The sequence below is a fragment of the Stegostoma tigrinum genome, chromosome 6 (genome assembly GCF_030684315.1).
Source record: "Stegostoma tigrinum isolate sSteTig4 chromosome 6, sSteTig4.hap1, whole genome shotgun sequence".
In the NCBI taxonomy this organism is placed as follows: domain Eukaryota; kingdom Metazoa; phylum Chordata; class Chondrichthyes; order Orectolobiformes; family Stegostomatidae; genus Stegostoma; species Stegostoma tigrinum.
The window spans coordinates 23,529,330-23,550,338 of record NC_081359.1 but is presented as its reverse complement, the minus strand read 5'-3'; the positions used below and the strand labels follow the sequence as shown (position 1 = coordinate 23,550,338).

The 21,009-nt window shown below is 40.3% G+C and overlaps 1 protein-coding gene across 5 annotated transcripts in view; it reads left to right on the top strand.

Moving 5' to 3' along the window:
• LOC125453382 (kelch-like protein 1) overlaps window positions 1–21,009 on the top strand; it is a 351,831-nt gene that overhangs the window by 223,112 nt on the left and 107,710 nt on the right. For all 5 annotated transcript variants that reach the window (XM_059646484.1, XM_048532887.2, XM_059646486.1 and 2 more), the window contains exon 5: window positions 15,953–16,165. In XM_059646484.1, the coding sequence (XP_059502467.1) occupies window positions 15,953–16,165 (213 nt within the window). The remainder of the gene's footprint in view (window positions 1–15,952; window positions 16,166–21,009) is intronic.

Below are 21,009 nucleotides of genomic sequence, written 5' to 3'. Positions count from 1 at the left end.
GAAATCAAAGATCCAGTTACAGAGGGGAAGGCCAAGTCCTGGGTCTTGGACTTTATAGATGAGCTTATTTGGAATCATGGTGTTGGAGACAGAACTGTAGTCAATAGTATAAGTCAGATGTAGGCATCCTTGTTATCCAAATGTTCTAGGGATGAGTGTAGATCCAGGGAGATGGTATCTACAATGGATTTGCTGCTCCACTAGGCGAATTGCAAAGGATCAAGGCAATTTGGTAGATTGGAGTTGATGTGAGCCATGAGTAATCTCTAAAAGCACTTCAGAATTATGTAGGCCAGAGCCACTGGACAGTTATCATTGAGGCATGCTGCATGAGTTTTCTTTGGTACTGGGATAATGTTGGTCTTCTTGAAGCAGGTGAGGACTTTAAAAATGCTCACAAATACTCCTGCCAGCTGGTCCACACAGGATCTGAATGCATGGCTGGGGCCTACATCTGGGCCAGTTGCTTCCAGTGGTAACAAGGTGTTGAACTGGATGAACACAGCAGGCCAAGCAGCATCAGAGGAGCAGGAAAGCTGATGTTTCGGGCCTACTCTTGAGAAGGCCTATCTAACGTCTGCATTGTTGACAGTGGGTACAGATGCACCTGAAGCTTTTGAGATAGGTGACGTTGTTTAACTGACCTTCTGCTCAAAGTGAGCATGGAACTTTTCACTTCTGGCCTGAGTCAGAGTCATGTTCAGAAATTGTTTTCTAAGTTACAATTAATTCTTGCTGTCAGATAATCCTGGCCTGTTGTGAATACTTCTGCTTCATAACCACAAATGGGCATTGAGTCAAATATGTGATATGCTACTCTCATGGATTCACACTGCAGAGAAGGATGCCATTCAGCCCACTGTGCCTGTACTAGATATTGAGAATGTTACCAGATGAATTATGTCCTTTCTTTTTCTCTCAACTTCAAGTTGCTTCTAATCAAGTATTTATTCAGCTTCCTTTTGAGTATGACTACTCAATCTGTTTTCACTCCTCTTTCCAGCAGTGCATGCCAGATCATAACTTCTTGTGTCAAAAAGTTACCTTATTTCACATCTGGTTCTTTTGCTAAGTAGTTTAAATCTGTGCCTTTTGGTTTCTAACAGTCCTTCTAGTGGGAACAATTTCTCTTCATTTACTCAATCAAAATAATTCTTCATTTTCAAGACCCCTATCAACATCCTGACCTGAATTTCACCAAGTAGCAATTGGAAATAATGTTAAACCATGGCACCACCATATTTAGTAGCATTAAGATGAATTAATTGCCAAGTTTGATTTTCCTCTTCAGTTCTAACACAATCAATCAGAAGATATTCTTCAAAGTTTTGGCCAAGATCTGTAGCTCGGGTTGTGAGTGAGGTTGTTGACTTGGTCGCCGAGCTGGCCTGTTCTCCTTCAGACGCTTCGTCATCGTGCGAGGTGACATCGTCAGTGGAGCCCCCAATGAAACGATGTTATTCCACTCTGCTTGGAATTTATACTGTCTGGTCCGTTATGGTGAGTAGTGTCATTTCTGGTTTTGATCTGTATGGGTTTGTATGTTATTATTCTAATATTCTTCCAGCTAATTATTCTAATTGGATATGGTCCAAACCATATAAATACAATCAACAACACATAGAATTGGCCCCCATATACAAACCCATACAGATCAAAACCAGAAATGACAGTACTCACCATAACAGAACATATGGTATAAATTCCAAGTGGAGTAGAATAACACCACTTTATTGGAGGCTCCACTGATAATGTCACCTAGCACTGTGACAAAACATCTGAATAAAAACAAGCCAGCTGGGCGAGCATGTCAACAACCTGAGAAGCTATTCTTAAATTTATATTTTGCAGATTGTCCACTCGCTTTTCATTATCTCATACAGAAATTACTGAATATATCAGCAACAAAAACAGAAGTTGTGGGAAATGTTCAGCAGGTCTGGCAGAATCTGTGAAGAGAAATCAGAGTTAATGTTTCAGGTCCATTGACCCTGTCTCAGAACCAGTTCTGAGGAAGGGTCACTGGACCCAATACATTAATTTTGATTTCTCTTCACAGATGCTTCCAGACCTGCTGAGGTCTTCCAGCAACTTCTGTTTTTGTTTCTGAGTTACAGCATCTTTAGTTCTTACGGATTTTACCGAAAACATTAGGATTGCCTACTAATTATTTCTATTTTAGATAAATTAAGTTATTTCAATGTACATTTTTTCAGAGAGGGTTATCATTGAAAATTGAGAGACATCAATAGTTTTTTTCAATACAAATCTGTTGTGCCATTTTCCTTTCACTACTGGCATAGAATTTGTAACGGCATACAGGTATTGATGGGCATCTGAACAAGGAAATTGGATTTGTACAGCATCGCTCATGATTTCACCTCCTGTAGAAGTGATTTGCAGCCAATGAATTAATTTTAAATGTAATCACTACTGCCATGCAGAGAAGCACCACAAATGACTTTCCCTTTACAAAACCTCACAAACAGCAATGTGATGATGACTGGATAATCAGTTTTCGTAATATTGCTTGAAGTTTAAATTTTGGCCAGAACACATGCTCTTTGAGAAGTACAGTAACATCTTTCATATTTATCAGAGGGGAAGCTAGATATTCAATTAAAGGTCCCATCTCAAAGACAGTACCTCCAGCTTCTGCTGTGAAGCTGCTGTGAGGCTGACACTGCAAGTTTCTGAGAGAAAAAAAGTTATTGACCTACACCTGAAACATCTTATACAGTCATTTGATTAATGCATTGCTACTGGCAGCAAGCAAGACTTTGGGAACAATGTCAAAGTATAATTGAGATATCTCAATGACTGGACAAGCTAGGAAAAGAATAGAGTGGTCATTAGAAAGAGGTCATTTGTCCTATCAAGCTTGCCCACTGTCTGCAAGAGCAATTTAGCTCGTCATACCTACCGCCTCATCCTTTCCCTGAAATTCTGCATGATTTTTCCTTCAGATGATTAACCAATTCCCTTTTGAAAGATTTTACTCAATCCAGTTCTGACACACTCACAGTCAATCCGCTCCACATCATAACTACTCGCTTTGTAAAATAGTTTTTTTTTTGCCATGTTACTTTTGGTTTGTTTGCAAAGCACCTGAAATCAAGGATTTGTAGCTTCAAACTTATGCCGAAGGGAATACTTTCTCTTTGTCTAGATTTCTCTTAATTATGATCATCTTAGATCATCTCAATTTTCTAACACTATTTTTTCCAATCTATCCATGTAACTGATATCACTCAATTCTAGAAAAATGCTTGCAAACTATTTTTTTGTAAGCACTGCTTTTTCAGGATTCCCTTGGACACGATGGAACTGGTGGCAGTAAATGTGACAGTCACTAGCTGGGAATGTCAAATGCCGTTGGCTTGCAATTTTCTGATTGTAGGTTTAACAGTGTTGACTTAAATGGAGCTTCTCCAAACATGAAGACTTTTTTTATTTATTAAGAGATTGAAATCAATGATAGCTACTTTTAAACAAATGTCCTGTAAATAATCTACAGGTAAATGATAAAAGAACAATGAATTGTGTGACTAATTGGAAAGTCTTCCACAATACCAACACAGGCACGAAGGCCCAAATGGCCAACTTTACTGGTGTGCCTCTGTGTTTAATCCTATTTCAGCTCTTCGTGTGATCACAGTGCAGTACTTAATGTAAATTTGGTTGACTCTGTGCTCTTTGAGCCCCCGATGTTCAAATAGAAATGGACTTATAACACAAACCAGATTCTAATTCTCATCATCATCCAGAAGGCATTGAATAATTCTCCATGAATAAACATTTTAGAGAAACTGCTCGAGGCAGCAAGTCTCTCATGAGGAACTCTAATTACAAACCAATCACGGAGTTCAGTCAGTGCATCAAATCTCTGATCCATTCTCCTACTGGGAAAATTCCCAGTAGAAACTGAATTGTGATACATGTATCCCAATGTTTTCTGATGGACATGCCAACAGAAAAGCCAACAATATCGTCTCGCACTGTGATGTTGTTTCTCTGCCAGCTTTTTCTAACAAAAAACCTCTATTGTGTCACTTTGTGGTTTTAATGCAATATTTTCACTTTCATGATTTACGCAGTCTACAGCACCATTCAAGGCCTCTGTAGTGTATTCATAGTAAATGATGTGGGCAACACATTGTATATCCTGCTGTAATTTACAGACTCCTTCCACAAAATTTCGAAAAGATGTGTTGAAATCCTACCTGATAAATGGATAATACAGAAGACAGCTATTGAGCTAATGAGTCCCAGGAAAATACGAAAGAGAAGAATTGGTGAGAATAAAAACCAGACCAGATAAAAATTAACCAAAAATGAGCTATTGCAGAGCAAACATGGTAACGTACAATATGATTATGTTTGACATTAGATGGTGCAGCAAATCAATGCAAATTTTGTTACAATTTATATGCCGCATAAGTGTTTATTTTGTTTTTTTTTAATTCGTTCCTGTTTAGAAAGTGTTACTTGTGATTAACGTTTCGGTGGTTCTTTCCAAATCTGGCTTTTCATCATCATGGGACAGTTAGAGGAGTTGTCTCTAGCTCTCTGCCAGTGGTACACTGAATCAGTCATTTACGATTCACTGGCATGAAAGCAGCTTAACAAGTGTTTGTCTTTAGAATTTCCAATCTTGTCCAGGAAAGCATTAGTTCTGCAAATGTAGGAAAGGTAAGGCTCCCAAGGGTAAGGATTGTTGCACAAGTCCTTTCCCACTCCAACACACCATTTGAAGGTTCTCTGATACCTCACGATAAAAGGCATCTTTCAGTTATCATTTCCAATTCCTTTTCATGTGTGCCCAGTCCTGCAAAGTCCTCTGGTAGAGAGTGAAGTGGAGTAGAACAGGATGAGTCTATTCGTGCCCTTGAGCATATTTAACCATTTAATTAGATAATTGCCAATCTGTATGTTACCTCTAGCTAATAAACACAAAATAATGTGGATGCTGGAAATCTCAGATAAAAGCAGAGAATGATATCTGAATGCCCAGCAGCATTGTGGAGTAAGAAACAGACTTAATGTTTCAACAGCAGTATAACACTTCATCATGCCTCTCACCTCCATCTACCCTTCTAACTCTTATTTCCCTCTTAACTTCTCCTAATTCCCTCACTCTTAGCACACTTATTTGACAAAAATAATCTCAATTTTAAAAGTTTGATTTGAGCACAATCTGAAAAGCTTTTCAGTAAAGTGAAGTCATCATTTTCACTACCAACTCTAAATGGGCTTGCTCTAATTTTAAGGTTGTACATCTTTATTTGCATTTGAACAATACCCACCATCAGCATCCCTTCCACCTCCTGCCATCAAATGTTTTAAATGTCTTAAACACCTCAATTAAAACATTGATTTATATTTGCAACTTGAAGGAAGACAAGCCTCGTTGGCACGATCCTCAAAATGTAACCCTATCAATCCAGTGAATTTAGAACACAGTTCCTTGGGTTAAATCGATACATTTTATGAGATGGCAACAAAGGCCTAGATTTTTATTCAGTCAGGGTGACTCTGAAGCCTTTTATAAATGACAGGCTGGTCCCAATTCTGAGATATCTTATCTGATTTGCAGGAGTGCAATTTAAGGATGAAAACTGCTGAAACTGCATCGAGTTCTCACGATCTGGTGACTCCATTGTGCAGTCGTGGCCCATGGCACTTCAGAGGTGTCGTGGACTATCGCATGAAAGATGAAATCTTTTAAAGGTGCATTCAAAACTCTTCCTAATGCTCATGTACAAGGCTATGCCTTTGATCACACCCACGACCCATCAGACCCCGACTTTGCCAAGCTTTGCAACCTCCATGACCATTTAAACACTGTGCAGAACAAACTAACCATCTGATGACAATTTGGATGTGTCAAAAGAGGTTTTATAAAATTTACTACTTTCCACAATGTTGATAAATGTCCTTTTACTTGATGGCAATAAAAGCATTAATCATTCCAACCCTTTAAATTTTCAACAACAGAGACTGAAAACACAAGTAACCTCTTAACTTAGTGTAAATAAAATCTGTGCACTTGACGACAGAGATCAGAGAGCCAGAACTGTCACAAAAGTTGCATGGGGCTCAGATGTTTGAACAGTGTAATAGATTTCTGGGCTGTCAGCAAAGAATGTATAATGAGCCAGTACATTTTCTGATTCTATAATACAAACATACGAACATATGAATTAAGAGCAGGAGTAGGCCATTCAACACTGCTAGCATGCTCTGTTATTTAATAATTTCATGGCTGATCTGACTGTAGTCTCTATTATACATTCCCACTTACCGCCAATAACATTTCACTCCCTTGTTTGCCAAGAATCTTTCTACTCCTGCCTTTAATGTATTTAATGACTCTGCCTCCACTACTCTCTGGGGAATACAGTTCCATAGATGAATGACTCCGAGAGAAGAAATTCCTCTTCATCTCAATCTTAAATGCAAGGCACTATATTTTTCAACTCTGTCCCTGTTTCTGTAAAGGGAAACATATTTTCAAACATTGCCCTGTCAAGACCACTCAGCATTTTATCTGGTTCAATAATGTCATCTCTCATCATGTGAAAACCAAAGGATATGAGTCCCACTGTCAAATCTTTCACAAAGGATAGCTACCCATCCCTAGTATCAGTCAAGATTACATTTCTGAAGCTCCCCTCACACATCTACACCTCACCTCTAAAGAGGAGACTGAAACTGTACACAATACTCCAGATTAGACCAGTACTTCATTTGCTTTCCTAATCACTTGCTGTTTCTGTATATTCAGTTTTCCTTATTCGATTCACATACCCATATATTTCAATTCATTTGTATATCAAAGTTCGGTACATTAATTCTGTTTAACACATATGCTGCTCCTTTATCCAAACTGCTAAAGTGGATACGTTTATCCCACATGATACTCTATCTGCTCTTTTTTTGCACATTTGCTGGCGTCAGAGAGATATGCAACATAGAAACAGACTTTTCGGTCCAATGCCTCTGTGCCGAACAGATATCCTAAACTGATCTGGTCCCCTTTGCTAGCATTTGGCCCATATCCCTTTAAACCCTTCCTATTCATGTACCCACCTAGATGCTTTTTACATGTTGATATTGCACCAGCTTCCTCCACCTCCTCTGGTAGCTCATTCCATACATCCACCATTCTCTGTGTGAAAAGGTTGCCCCTATGGTTCCTTTCATATTGTTCCCCTCGCCTTAAAGCTTTGCACTCAAGTTTTGGACCTTGCCAATTTACCGTATCCATGCCCCTCATGATTTTAGAAACCTCTACAAGGTCACTTCTCATCCTCCGATAGTCCAGGGAAAATAGCCCCAGCCTATTCAACCCCTCCCAATAAGCTGAAACCCTCCAACCCTGACAACATCCTTGTAAGTCTTTTCTGAACCCTTTCAAGTTTCACAACATTTCCTAGAGGAGGGAGACCATAACTGCAGGCAATACTCCATAAGTGGCCAAACCAATGTCCTGTGCAGCTATTACACAACCTCCCAACTCCTATGCTCAATACACTAACCAATAAAGGCAAGCATATGAAACAAAACTGCCCCAGGACACACACATAGAGGTGAACTCTCTAGCCTTGGCTTCCACAACATGAATAAACCATCAAACAATGGAGGTGTATGATAAGTTCTGGCAATCTGTTTTCTTTTAAATGGCAACACAATCTTAGGTTTTTGGTTAAAAACAATATTTTTCCCATTTTTAAGTCCATGGTCTAAAAACAAATTGTCTTTCCACGTGTTATGGATGATAATTTCAACATTACATCACACCAGAAAAAGCCCATGTCTGATTCTATTTTAAAACCTGCACGATATATTACACATTTTACAACCAAATTAGGAAAGGAATCAGAATCAAAAACAGAAGTTGCTGGAAAAGCTCAGAAGGTCTGACAGCATTTGCGAAGAGAAATCAGAGTTAATGTTTTGGGTCCGGTGGCCCTTCCTCAACATTTTCTGTTAATTCAAGGAAGCCTGGCTAAATTAGCTCAATTTTCAAACATAAGTTCATTTGAGTCTGGCCGAAAGGTAGCTATATGTGAAGAGATCCTTTCCAAATTAGCTGAGGGGGTGGAGGGTTTATGAAAGGGAGCCAGTTCATCCTTCCTCAACCAACAGTTTCACATTTTCATAGAATCCCTACAGTGTAGAAACAGGCCCTTTGGCCCAATACGTCCACACCGACCATCAAAGCATCCCACCCAGAGCCATCCCCCTATAATCCATCTAATCTACACCGCCCTCAACACTACGGGCAATTTAGCATGGCCAATCAACCTAACCTGCACATCTTTGGACTGTGGGAGGAAACCAGAACACACGAAGGAAACTCCACACAGACACGGGGAGAATGTGCAAACTCCACACAGAGGGTGGAATTGAACCCAGGTCCCTGACACTGTAGGGCTAATCTGGCAGCCCATCTGGAACTGTAATCACGAAGTATTATGGTTCAGGGGGAGGCCATTCAGTCCACCGTGCTTGCACCAGTATTGAAAAACGAATGACACTTGTTTTCTGGCTATGACAAGGTGAGGGCCCTTTTCGCAGTTTGAACCTAAAGCCAAAACAGAAGAACTAGATTGGGTAAATTTTCACATTGAAATCAAGTTTTAAAGAAAAGAAAAACTACCAAAGATTTTCTAGAAATTGCATTGCTGCAGTGTAGAAATATCTGTATTTGATGCCAGTACATTCCCAACAGAACCAGAAGTTATTTTTGAGGTTTTAAAAGGGAAGGTTGGACAATGGGTGAGGAAACTACTAGAGTGATGGAGTGTGTGTGTCTGTGTGTGTGTCTGTGTGTGTGAGAGAGAGAGAGATGGGGGGAGTGGATGGGGAAAAGTAAAGAGAACATAGAACATAGAACAGTGCAGCACAGTACAGGCCCTTCAGCCCACAATGATGTGCCAAAGGTTTACCCTAAATCTAAGGCCTGCCTAATCTCCACCCCTACCTTAAACTATCATCAATATGCCTATCTAATAGCTGATTAAATGCCCCTGAGGCCGATCCCACTACCCTCTCCAGCAATACATTCCATGCCCCTACCACTCTCTGAGTAAAGAACCCACCTCTGTCTTCTCCCCTACATCGACCTCCACTCACTTTAAAACTATGCCCCCTCATAATAGCTACCTCCACCCTAGGAAAAAGTCTCCGGCTGAAGAGATAGAATTCCAGGAAAACTGTGGGGAAATGAGATTGACCTAAGACAGCTTGACCTGAAGAGCAGGAATCCCTCTGCATCCCATGAAGACACTACTGTCTTAGGGTTAAGAGTGGAAACAATGCAGTTTGCTTTCTTACTTTCTATGTTTGAGGAGCGAGAGGCAGCAGCTAACTTAATCTTATTTGATCAGGTAGCACAGCAGTTAAAGTGGCCAATTCAACATCAGAGTAAACTTTCAGGCGAAATGTATAAGACTTACTCCCTCTTGCTTGACGAAAGTGCCTCTAATTTTGAGGCAGTAAAAATACTATTTTAAGTGCTTAGTGCCAGAGGTGTGCTGTCAAATCTTCCATACCCACAGGTTTGCCTGACTAGAAGTACTTGGAATTTGAAAAGTTTAGCAGTTTGCTTTTCACCAGTGGCAATGAGCACTTCGAACCGAAACCACTTGCAAAAATCCATGAAATACGACAACAAAAGGATTCTATCTCACCATGAATATCCATAGAATCATAAAATCCTTACAGTGTGGAAGCAAGCCATTCAGCCCATCAAGTCCACTTCAACCCTCTGAAGACCATTCCTCCTAGTCCCACTGCATCCTGTAAGTCTACATGTCTCATGGCTAATCTACCCAGCCTGCACACCTTTGGACCCTGGGAGGAAACCAGAGCATCCAGACGAAACCCACACAGACACAGAGAGAACATGCAAATTCCACACAGACAATTGCCCATGCGTGGCATTGAACCCGTGCTGTGAACTAATGTGCCACCATGCCACTGCAGTGGAATTAGATCACCGTCAAAAGGAATCAGAACTACTGAATGTTAAATGACCTGCAAAATTAGGGATGTTAAAACTGAATGTTCAACTATCAATGCCGACACTATTCATCACCTCCACTGCAACATCCATAATGTTAAATTATTCACCATTTGCAAACAGCTCACAGGCAGATCCATAGATTGGTTTATTTTGTTTAAATCCTTTTGCACTCTCCTTTTAATTATAATCTGTGTTTTTATGTGTCGCATTAATACTTCTCCCATGTATTAACCTATGGCTGAGCTTGTTCATATGTGATCCAGTTAATTTCATGATTAATGCTTTATTTAAATAAAATTGCAGAGCAGTCAACAATGGACACATTCTAGGCAGGCAAGGAGTTGATTGGTGGAAGTGAGATTGTGAAAAAATTTGTGACTCTTTGACGGAGAGAGAGTTACCATCTCTTATATTCCCATCAAATCTGATAACTCAATACCTAATTGCACAAACCAGGACTCAGCAAATTTTGTAATTTTCTTTTCTTACTAACTCCACGACACTTGTGTAAAGAATTACATTCTGATAAAAACCCAAATTACCTACCTCTAAACGAAAGTGAACAAACTGTGAATAAAGATAATAAAATGTGAGGCTGGATGAACACAGCAGGCCAAGCAGCATCTCAGGAGCACAAAAGCTGACGTTTCGGGCCTAGACCCTTCATCAGAGAGGGGGATGGGGGGAGGGAACTGGAATAAATAGGGAGAGAGGGGGAGGCGGACCCCACCACCCAAGACATTTTTCCATCCCCACCCCTGTCTGCTTTCCGGAGAGACCACTCTCTCCGTGACTCCCTTGTTCGCTCCACACTGCCCTCCAACCCCACCACACCCGGCACCTTCCCCTGCAACCGCAGGAAATGCTACACTTGTCCCCACACCTCCTCCCTCACCCCCATCCCAGGCCCCAAGATGACATTCCACATTAAGCAGAGGTTCACCTGCACATCTGCCAATGTGGTATACTGCATCCACTGTACCCGGTGCGGCTTTCTCTACATTGGGGAAACCAAGCGGAGGCTTGGGGACCGCTTTGCAGAACACCTCCGCTCAGTTCGCAACAAACAACTGCACCTCCCAGTCGCAAACCATTTCCACTCCCCCTCCCATTCTCTTGATGACATGTCCATCATGGGCCTCCTGCACTGCCACAATGATGCCACCCGAAGGTTGCAGGAACAGCAACTCATATTCCGCCTGGGAACCCTGCAGCCATATGGTATCAATGTGGACTTCACCAGTTTCAAAATCTCCCCTTCCCCCACTGCATCCCTCAACCAGCCCAGTTCATCCCCTCCCCCCACTGCACCACACAACCAGCCCAGCTCTTCCCCCCCACCCACTGCATCCCAAAACCAGTCCAACCTGTCTCTGCCTCCCTAACCGGTTCTTCCTCTCACCCATCCCTTCCTCCCACCCCAAGCCGCACCCCCAGCTACCTACTAACCTCATCCCACCTCCTTGACCTGTCCGTCTTCCCTGGACTGACCTATCCCCTCCCTACCTCCCCACCTACACCCTCTCCACCTATCTTCTTTACTCTCCATCTTCGGTCCGCCTCCCCCTCTCTCCCTATTTATTCCAGTTCCCTCCCCCCATCCCCCTCTCTGATGAAGGGTCTAGGCCCGAAACGTCAGCTTTTGTGCTCCTGAGATGCTGCTTGGCCTGCTGTGTTCATCCAGCCTCACATTTTATTATCTTGGAATCTCCAGCATCTGCAGTTCCCATTATCTCTGAAACTGTGAATAAAAGTGTTTTACAGCGAATTAAGTATTTTTAAAGATTAAGGAAGCAAGCCAGTCAATTTACACACATATAGCTATATTCCAATATTGGTTTTATAATTCCTATTATTTCATTTTTGTTTACTTATTCCCCCATGCTTCATGGTCTTGGACTTTCCTCTCAATCTGCTTGTATGAGCCTCACATTTTCAATTTCAAGTTGGCCACCACCATCATTCTTTCTCCCCTGTGGTCCAACTCTTTCTAATCTTCCTTCAATCATCTCCTTCAGCAAGTTGTCAAACCTTAGAATATGGCCATTTTAATCTTGTTGCCTTTTCTTGATGACCTCCAATAATTAATCTTTCCTTTTCCACTATTCTAAGAGCATCTTTATTGCTCTTGTCTTCTCTCCTATTGACCAACTATATCCTCCACCAGAAGCACATTTCTCATAGAGTTATAGAGATGTACAGCACAGAACCAGACCACTTGGTCCAACTCAACAATGTCGACTAGATATCCTAAATAGATCTAGTCCTATTTGCCAGCATTTGGCCCATATCTCTCTAAACCCATCTTAATCATACACCCATCCAGATGCCTTATAAATGTTGTAACTGTACCAGCCTCCACCACTTCCTCTGACATTCTATAGACACAGCATCCTCTGTGTGAAAATGTTGCTCCTAAAGGCCCCTTATAAAACTTTCCCCTCTCACCTTAAACCGATGACCTCTAATTTTGGACTCCCTTACCTTGAGGGAAAAACCCTTGACTACTTAGCCTATCCATGTCCCCATGATCTTATAAATTTGTATAAGGTCACCCCCCCAGCTCCGATACTCCAGGGAAAATAGCCCCAGCCTATTTAGTCCCTCCCGATTGCTCAAATTCTCCAACAACTGCAACATCCTAGTAAATCTTTCTGAACCCTCTCAAGTTTCACGACTCCTTCCTATAGCAGGGAGACCAGAATTGTTCACAGTATTCCAAAGTTGCTGAACCAATCTTTCCTGTTGTTCAGTGTCCACTTTTCCACAGATCCATATTTTAACCTATACAAAAAAAATTACTCCAAATCATAGTTGTGTGATGAGAATTCAAAAAAATGAATGAAGTGTAAAAAACACTAGCAAGAGTGGGAGAGTGATAGTGTTCCTCCATCTGGACCACAAGGTTTGAATTCAAGGCTAAACTGTCCTAAAGATGTGTCATAACACATCTGAACAGTATATTGAAAAATACCTATGTGACAGGAATACATTTCTAAAGTAGAAACCTTGAATAAAGCTCTTGTGACACAGTGCTAGTGTCTCCACCTCTGGGCCAGAAGATCTGGGTTCAAGTCCCACCTGCCCCAGGCATGAATCATAACTTGTTCTAAATAGATTAATTAAAAATATCTAAAACACCAGCAAGAAGTGCACATCAGCTTTCTAGACAATGATAAAGGCTTTGACTGAGTGAATGGAAAAGAAGTCATTGGAATTGCTAGAAGCAATAAGAGTTGATTGGAGAGATAAAGGATTACAGCTCTCTATGTGGGATAGATTACTGTTATTTGGGCTATAGATTACTGTTATTTGGGCTGTTATGAAAATGTTACTGTTATGAAAATAAACTTGCTGTATTCTTGAGTGCTGCTAGTGAAGGTGGCCTACACCATTATGCTTTAATACTCATGTGGAAGACATAGTGAAAGAGGCACTCAAAAAAATTTAGAAAGTTGGCAGGGTAGGGAGTCAATTGTTGAATATAATGGAATTTGTAGGTGACCAGAAGGTTGGCACAGAAGACGACTTATTGGTATTAATCGACAGAATGAATGAGGTGGTGAAAGCTTTTGAAATGAAAATTGATGTGAAGAAACAAGTTATGAGTTTTAAAAGCAATAACAGTAGGAAGGTAAAGGCCAGGATAAATGGTCAAAGCTGAAGCAACCAGTTCAGTTTAAGTACCTTGGGACCATCAGAACAAGAAGTGATTACTGTCAGAAATAAATCAGAGCTAGAGTAGCAATGGCAAAGAATGTGCTCTCCAAACATAAAGAGTTGCTCAGCATAAGAAAAATCGAAAATTGCTGTTGACCAAATACTCCAGGGAAAACGAATTTTAGAAAAGTAGCTAAGTAGACTTTTATTCGTGCTATGCAATACCCACAAAGCTAGATAAAGAAAGAGTTCTTCAACCTTTGTAGAGAGAACTTTGTAAACAGAAATTATGTATTCTGTGGAGGAACTGAAATTCTACAATTGGCAAGAACAGCTAGAAAGGCAATCACAAGTAACTGCTGAGAAAAAAAACCAAGTGGAGAAGGATGGGGGTGGTGAGGAATGACTTGAAATGAAATTTTATATTTTGTGATGCATTATAGATGCTGCTGTTTTATTGATTTATTATCTTGAGTACTGCCATCACCTGGAAATTAATTAATTTGAATTGTGTGTGTTTTACAAGAGCCCAACCAATGTTTTCATTTGGAGGAATGTTCTGAATAATGCAGCTAAATTAATTTTCTCATAAAAGTAAGATATATTTCCTGAGTCAGGGAGCATACAAATAACAGCAACTTGAATTTTTATAGCATATTTGATGAAGTAAAACATCCAAGGTGCTTTATGGAAAGTGATTCAAACAGATTTTATCTCTGAGGTGTCTGAGAAAATATTAGGTCAACTCACCAATAGATTGGTCAAAAGAAGCTAAGTTTGAAGAAGTAATTTAAAGTAGGAGGGAGGGGTACAACGAAGAGGAGTCTTGGAGCAGCAGTCCCAGAGATAAAGAAGTTGGCAGATGAAAATGTAATCACCGAGGTAGAGAATTTTAACACTGGATTCGTGCGGGTGTGGTACCAATGCCAGTCAATGTGCAAAAGGATGATTAGTGAATGAGATTTAGTGGGTGCCACGGTGTGGGTAGCAGAGGTTTTTGGTGAATTCATGTTTGTGCAGAATTAGAGGTAGCAATGGCAAAGATGAACATTTCAGCAGTTCAATATTTCCTTCATTATGAAAATCCATACAATAAAGTCTCCACCTACACTTTACCACTTTGAGACGATACTATGTCCTTATGCTGCAATGCCAGACTGAGCTATTGCACTGTGGTGTGGATTACAAAGCAATCTATTTGTAAAACTAGTTCTGAGCGGCATATCACAGTGCCCAGAAAGGGACCTATCCAAGAATTAGGACTTGGATCTCTAATTGATATCAAGACAATTGGAAAGAAATAAATCATTAATTTTACAACTTGATTCTCTTGGTTTTCTCTAAGCTGCTCATCAGGAAATGAGACTGTTCAAATAATGTGATATCATGTAAACCAATAGCTTTACTTGGCTAAAATAGTATCAGAGATAACGGGAACTGCAGATGCTGGAGAATTCCAAGATAATAAAATGTGAGGCTGGATGAACACAGCAGGCCAAGCAGCATCTCAGGAGCACAAAAGCTGATGTTTCGGGCCCAGACCCTTCATCATCACCCTTCACTCTCTGATGAAGGGTCTAGGCCCGAAACGTCAGCTTTTGTGCTCCTGAGATGCTGCTTGGCCTGCTGTGTTCATCCAGCCTCACATTTTATTAGCTTTACTTGGCTGTTTTGAACAACATTTTGTACATTTACGGGCAAAATTACAAACGCCAGATCACGGGCAGTTTTAATGTCTGACTTCTTTCTTAAGTTGTTAATTTCATAAAATGCATACAATGTACCAAATAGCAATTCCAGTTTGTACTGTTCTGTTATGATTAGCAACATACAGCTGTGGTTTTATCCATTTGTATACTCCAACCTCCTAACAAAGGTAGGCTCAAGAGAGGGGAAAATGTGATTTTTCCAATAAACTGAAGTACAGGGAAAGGTGTTTCTGTTTGACCTGAACTAATTAACATTCACAGCAATGTTAAATGTGCAATATAAACATGGCCTTTGAATAATGGCTCAGCAAATGAGGGTGAACTTTGACATTGAGCATGAAGAAAGCATCAGAGGCAAAAGTGCCAAAATTATGGTGTGGATTTCCAGAAGTTCTGCATTTACTACAACACGAACAAATAATGGATGGATCTGTCAGTAATTTCAGCTGGGACATTCTGAATTTGTGTGCATATTAAAAACACGCAACAATGACTAGCGTTTTAGCTAATTTGTGATTTCTGAGAAAATCTTTTGATTTTCCCTCTCCAGGAACACATTATGGAGGTGATCAAAAATCAGGAATTTCTGCTACTTCCGGCTGATGACATTCTTAAACTTATTGTAAGTGATGATGTGAATGTTCCAGATGAAGAGACAATATTCCATGCCTTGATGCTGTGGGTGAAATATGATATTCAAAGAAGATGCAGGGACCTTGGAAGACTACTTGCTTATGTCAGATTACCTTTGCTACCACCACAGGTAAATTGAACGCAGTTTTAAATGTTTTTATTTCCCCTTTTCATCTCGCATTTTAATTTTCCTATACACTTTAATTTCCAGTCTCTAAATATTAAGATGCTCAATTCATTTGCTTTTAGTTACAGTGAATAAGAATGTCAAGACATTCTGTCTGTTCCCATTTACACCCCAGGTAAACCCCATCCCACCACACCTGTACCTTCATCTCAACAAAGATGTTTAATATCATACGGTGCTCCAGCTAATAGCCTGGGATGTTATATTCGAGTTTGTCAACTATTAATTATCTATTTGGTTTACACGCCTCCAAATAATGTTCAAACTAGTCAAAGCACTTTGCCATTTGATTTAATTGCATTTCCACATCAAGCAACCAGCTTACGATATTCACCAACACTTTAAACTTACAATCCAAATTCTTTGCAAGGCTTTTGCCCTATTCTGTAGGAAACTAGAGCAGAAAATTGCCTTCAGCCCTCTGCTGGAGTCCCCGAAAAGAATCAATTGAAATCAGTTTGGACGAGATCCATCAACTTCAGATGCACCTTCAATTGAAATGCAGTATCCTAGCTTTGTCTTCATCTAATTCAAATACATCAAACTTCTTGAAAACAATAATAACATCTTCACTTGGAAACTAGATTATATGATATCATGAATAGGTTCATAGACAATGTCTGAGAACTGTAATTGAGTGAAGGTATCAGAACTAGGTGTTGTGGGTCAAGTATGGGGTTTTGGTTTACAATCAGTTATTTCCTGATTTTTAAGTGGTTCAAATCACTCCAGATCCCTGGTTTTAGACACTGGACGTACTACGGGAATGTGAAATGATGAAGGCAGTAGACAGGTGTTTCAGGGCAAAAGAACCTCTGTGTTTATTTACAACACAAAGTGTAGGTATAACATAAGAAATATAGGTAATTGCAATAAACAGGGAAATTGACACAATCAACTTAACACAGGTCAGTAGTACTATTAAATACCCTACTAGCTAGATTAAATGCTATTAGAACCTTAAAAGCAACAGTTTTAATCACAGAAACCTTAATCGAGCTTTCTACCCTTGTGGTCCCAATGCACTGTCACCACATGCCTTCCCCTCCCTACCAGCTGGGTTGGAATTTTGGGATCTCGGGAGTGTCATCTCACTACTGAGGAAAAAAGTGATTTTGAAATATGCCTGGCTGCTCCTGCTTGCCATAAACCAGACCCTAGATGAACACTTTGGACTGTGTAGGCTTGTCAGTTTAAGTTGAGTCAGAAGATGAGGGTAGTGGATAGAACATAAACATAGAACATAGAACATAGAAAAGTACAGCACAGTACAGGCCCTTCGGCCCACGATGTTGTGCCGTGGAATAATCCTAATCCAAAAATATAATATCCTAACCTACATTCCCCTCAATTCACTGCAGTCCATGTGCATGCCCAGCAGTCGCTTAAACGTCACTAATGACTCCGCTTCCACGACTACCACTGGTAAACTATTCCATGCGCTCACAACTCTCTGGGTGAAGAACCTCCCTCTGATGTCTCCTCTATACTTTCCTCCTAACACCTTAAAACTATGACCCCTCGTTATCAAGTAAGTATTTGGTTTTCTTTACTTTCTGCTGGTTTTATGGGCCCTGTTTTCATCTCAGGCTATGTCTAAGGCTTTGTTGTATTGGTCAGGTTGGTTGGTTTTCGGAGGTTGTCAGTTCTTGGAACTGCTGGTCAGGTCAGTTGCATTGGTTCCCCTGTTTCAGAACAGGCCTGCATCTGGTAGCTCTTACTTGGAAGCTCTCAGGTAGTTCTTCAATACTCGCAATTGTTCTCGGAATTGCTGTTGGAAATAGCTCTTGGGATTGCTCTTGGAAATAGCTGCTAGATTTGCAATTGGAATACTCTCTCAAATTGCCCCCCCTTAGGTGAGATCGGGCCTGATTGTGGGCCCCCTATCTTCGAGCCAGATCTGTGTTGTCCATGTGCTTCTGGGGTTCCTTCTGAAATCAGTTGGTTTCATGATCACTAAGAGTATGTGTGAATGGATGTCAATTGAAGCTGAATGTCCAGTTTCTCTGTAGGCTGCATACTGTGTCTGCTCTGTAGCCCGAAATATAAAAGCTGTCTCAGGCTAGAGTCTTGTTAGTGTTGGTTGATTGTTTTTTTAGAGCGGCAGTGTAAGTTGAAATTCCAGGCTGTTTAATAATATCAGGCAGAAATCTCCATTCTGTTGGCTCTATTGTGTATTTGCTGCAGCTTGAGTCCAGGATTCTACCCAGTATTTTAGATATTCAAAAAGTCCAGGGTCTTTTCCAGTATTTTAGATAATGGGGATTTTTGCTCGATCCTAAACAGGCAAATACCTGTGATATCATTAACTGCAAAAAATTAACTGTTTTTTAGAAGACCACATTTTGCCTCATTCTGGACTTTAAATATTCTGCAAAGGTTAAATAGCAGCACATAATATTCCATGTCCCTCTGCACAGGCCATCTGAGAAAATGTAGCACCTTGAATGTTCATATACTCATGTGTCATTGACTGTGGCCCAGATGCAGCAGAATTTCTGATTGCAGAGCATGTTAACAACATCAAAAGGAAGAATAACAGACCTGCAGGAGGGCCTTGCAAGTCTCTGTTTTTGAAAATGACATTTAAATTCTCAGGGACAATAAAAACTCCAGAGACAGACTCTCCCAAATGGGTGCTAATAACATTCTAGTCAAGGTTTTAGTTCTTTGTTGACTTTGCTTTCACTTACTCAAGATCATGCCATCCAACCATCTATTCAAGCACTTTGAGATAACAAGGCATGGAGCTGGATGAACACAGCAGGTCAAGCAGCATCAGAGGAGCAGGAAGGCTGCCTGGCCTGCTTTGTCCCTTGAGGCATATGTATTTCAACAAAAGTCTTGCAGCTGGTTCTTGTTACTATATGTCTTCTGAATTAGAATTGGAGCTGTAAATTCATGTGACAACCTCAGTGCCACTCATTCCATTTAGCACAAGCAAGAATACATGCAAACCACTCTGATGGAATTTGAATTATGAACTTGTAGAGGAAGCACTGGAGAAAGCATTGCACTGGAGTAAGTGGAGGAAGCAGTTAAACTCATCTATTTGATTGGCAGGATTACTTGATATGATATGTCACCTTGTTAACTAATGACATATCCTGAGCTAGTTCAGAATGCATCCCCTTGGGATAAATTATAATTCATTTCAGGAAGATGTCCCTAATGCCAACAGGATGTCCTTCCAATTCATATGCCCAGCCCTTTCCTCCTTACTTTTTCAAAAAAAGCTATTTAGAAACAGCCTTGCACTTTGGGTTGCTCTTACCATTGCCTACCACCTATCACTATCATTCTGCCTCCACCCCGTTCCCCCCTTTATCTGCAGCTTTCCCTACGCCCACATCTGGTCCTGAAGAAGGGTAATACTCAAAATGTTGACTGCTCCTTTCCTCCAGATGCTGCCTGGCCTGCTGTGTTCTTCTAGCCTCCTGTTTGCCTACTTTGGATTGCAGCCCTCCACTTTTTTTTTGTCTCTAAAGAATCTGAACAAAACTGATGATGCATACACAGCACAACAGCAACTTTTTATAGTGCCATCAACTCAGTAAAGTACACCAAAGTGCTCTGTAGGAGTGTTAGCAGACAAAAAGTGAAACTGAGCACATAAGGAGATGTCAGAAAAGATTTTGTCAAAGAGATTTTTCTTAAGGAATCTCATAAAAGTAGGGGAAAGAGAGTTTTATAGTGGAAATTTCAAAAGTTAGAGCATCAACAGCTGAAGGCTTGATAAAAGATGATGGATTGGTGAAAATGAAGGATATGCATGAGGACCATAAGATATAAGAGCAGAATTAAGCCATTTGACCCATCAAATCTGCTCCACCATTCAATCATAGCTGATTTGGACAGAATTGAATGAGTTTATAGAGATTATAGGAACAATAATGCTCTGAAGATAACTGCCTTGTGATGGAAAAATACAATTAGTGTGCCAGGGAAACTCTTGACCACGAAAACAGTTTGGCAAGAGATTTGTAATAGGATCAGTAAAGGGAGTACAACAACATCAGTTAAATACCTCAAGGGTTGGTAAGTGAAAGTGAATTGATAATGAGACAAGTATAGAGTCATTGGTTTGTGAGGAGAAGTAAATGGATAAAAGATGAAAGCAAAGCAAGAGGGAAACATGGAAATGGGAAAGGCTCCTGTGACCCAGGAATAGGAGAGAGTAATGCTAAATTGACACTTTGTCAATTTGAAAGTTTCAATGGAATGCCTTTGTTATATATTTCGAGTGAGGAAAGTGTCAGCACATGGAGGTTGTTTGTTCAAGGAACTATGCCGATGATGTATAGTACACACTGAAAGCCCACTGACAGACAGCAAACCTTCTAAAAGCTACTGCATACATTAGAAACTAACAGGGATTAAGACAAACGCAGGGAAGTGTGGTGTTGGCCATCACCGTTATCCATCCTGTTAATCCATACTGATAATTATCAGTTTTTGTCAATAAAGAATGCATGCCATTTATCCAGCAAGTCTTCACAGTATACAACATAATGTCCATCCAATTCAAATTAACACTACAGTTAATGCTGCAGCATGGATAGACCTTTCATTCTCTGTACTCCTTTATTCAAACTCCTAAGACCTTCTGATTTAGCTGAGTATGAATTATTTTTTTTCGTGTTATTGGCACTTACATGAAATGTTCTTTATGAATCTAAGCAGAGAATGAAATATTGCAGGTGTCACTGTGATCTATGATAGATAACTTTACTCCTGTCTGCCTGACAGTTAACTATAAGCAAATCTGAATAAAATGATGTCTATAT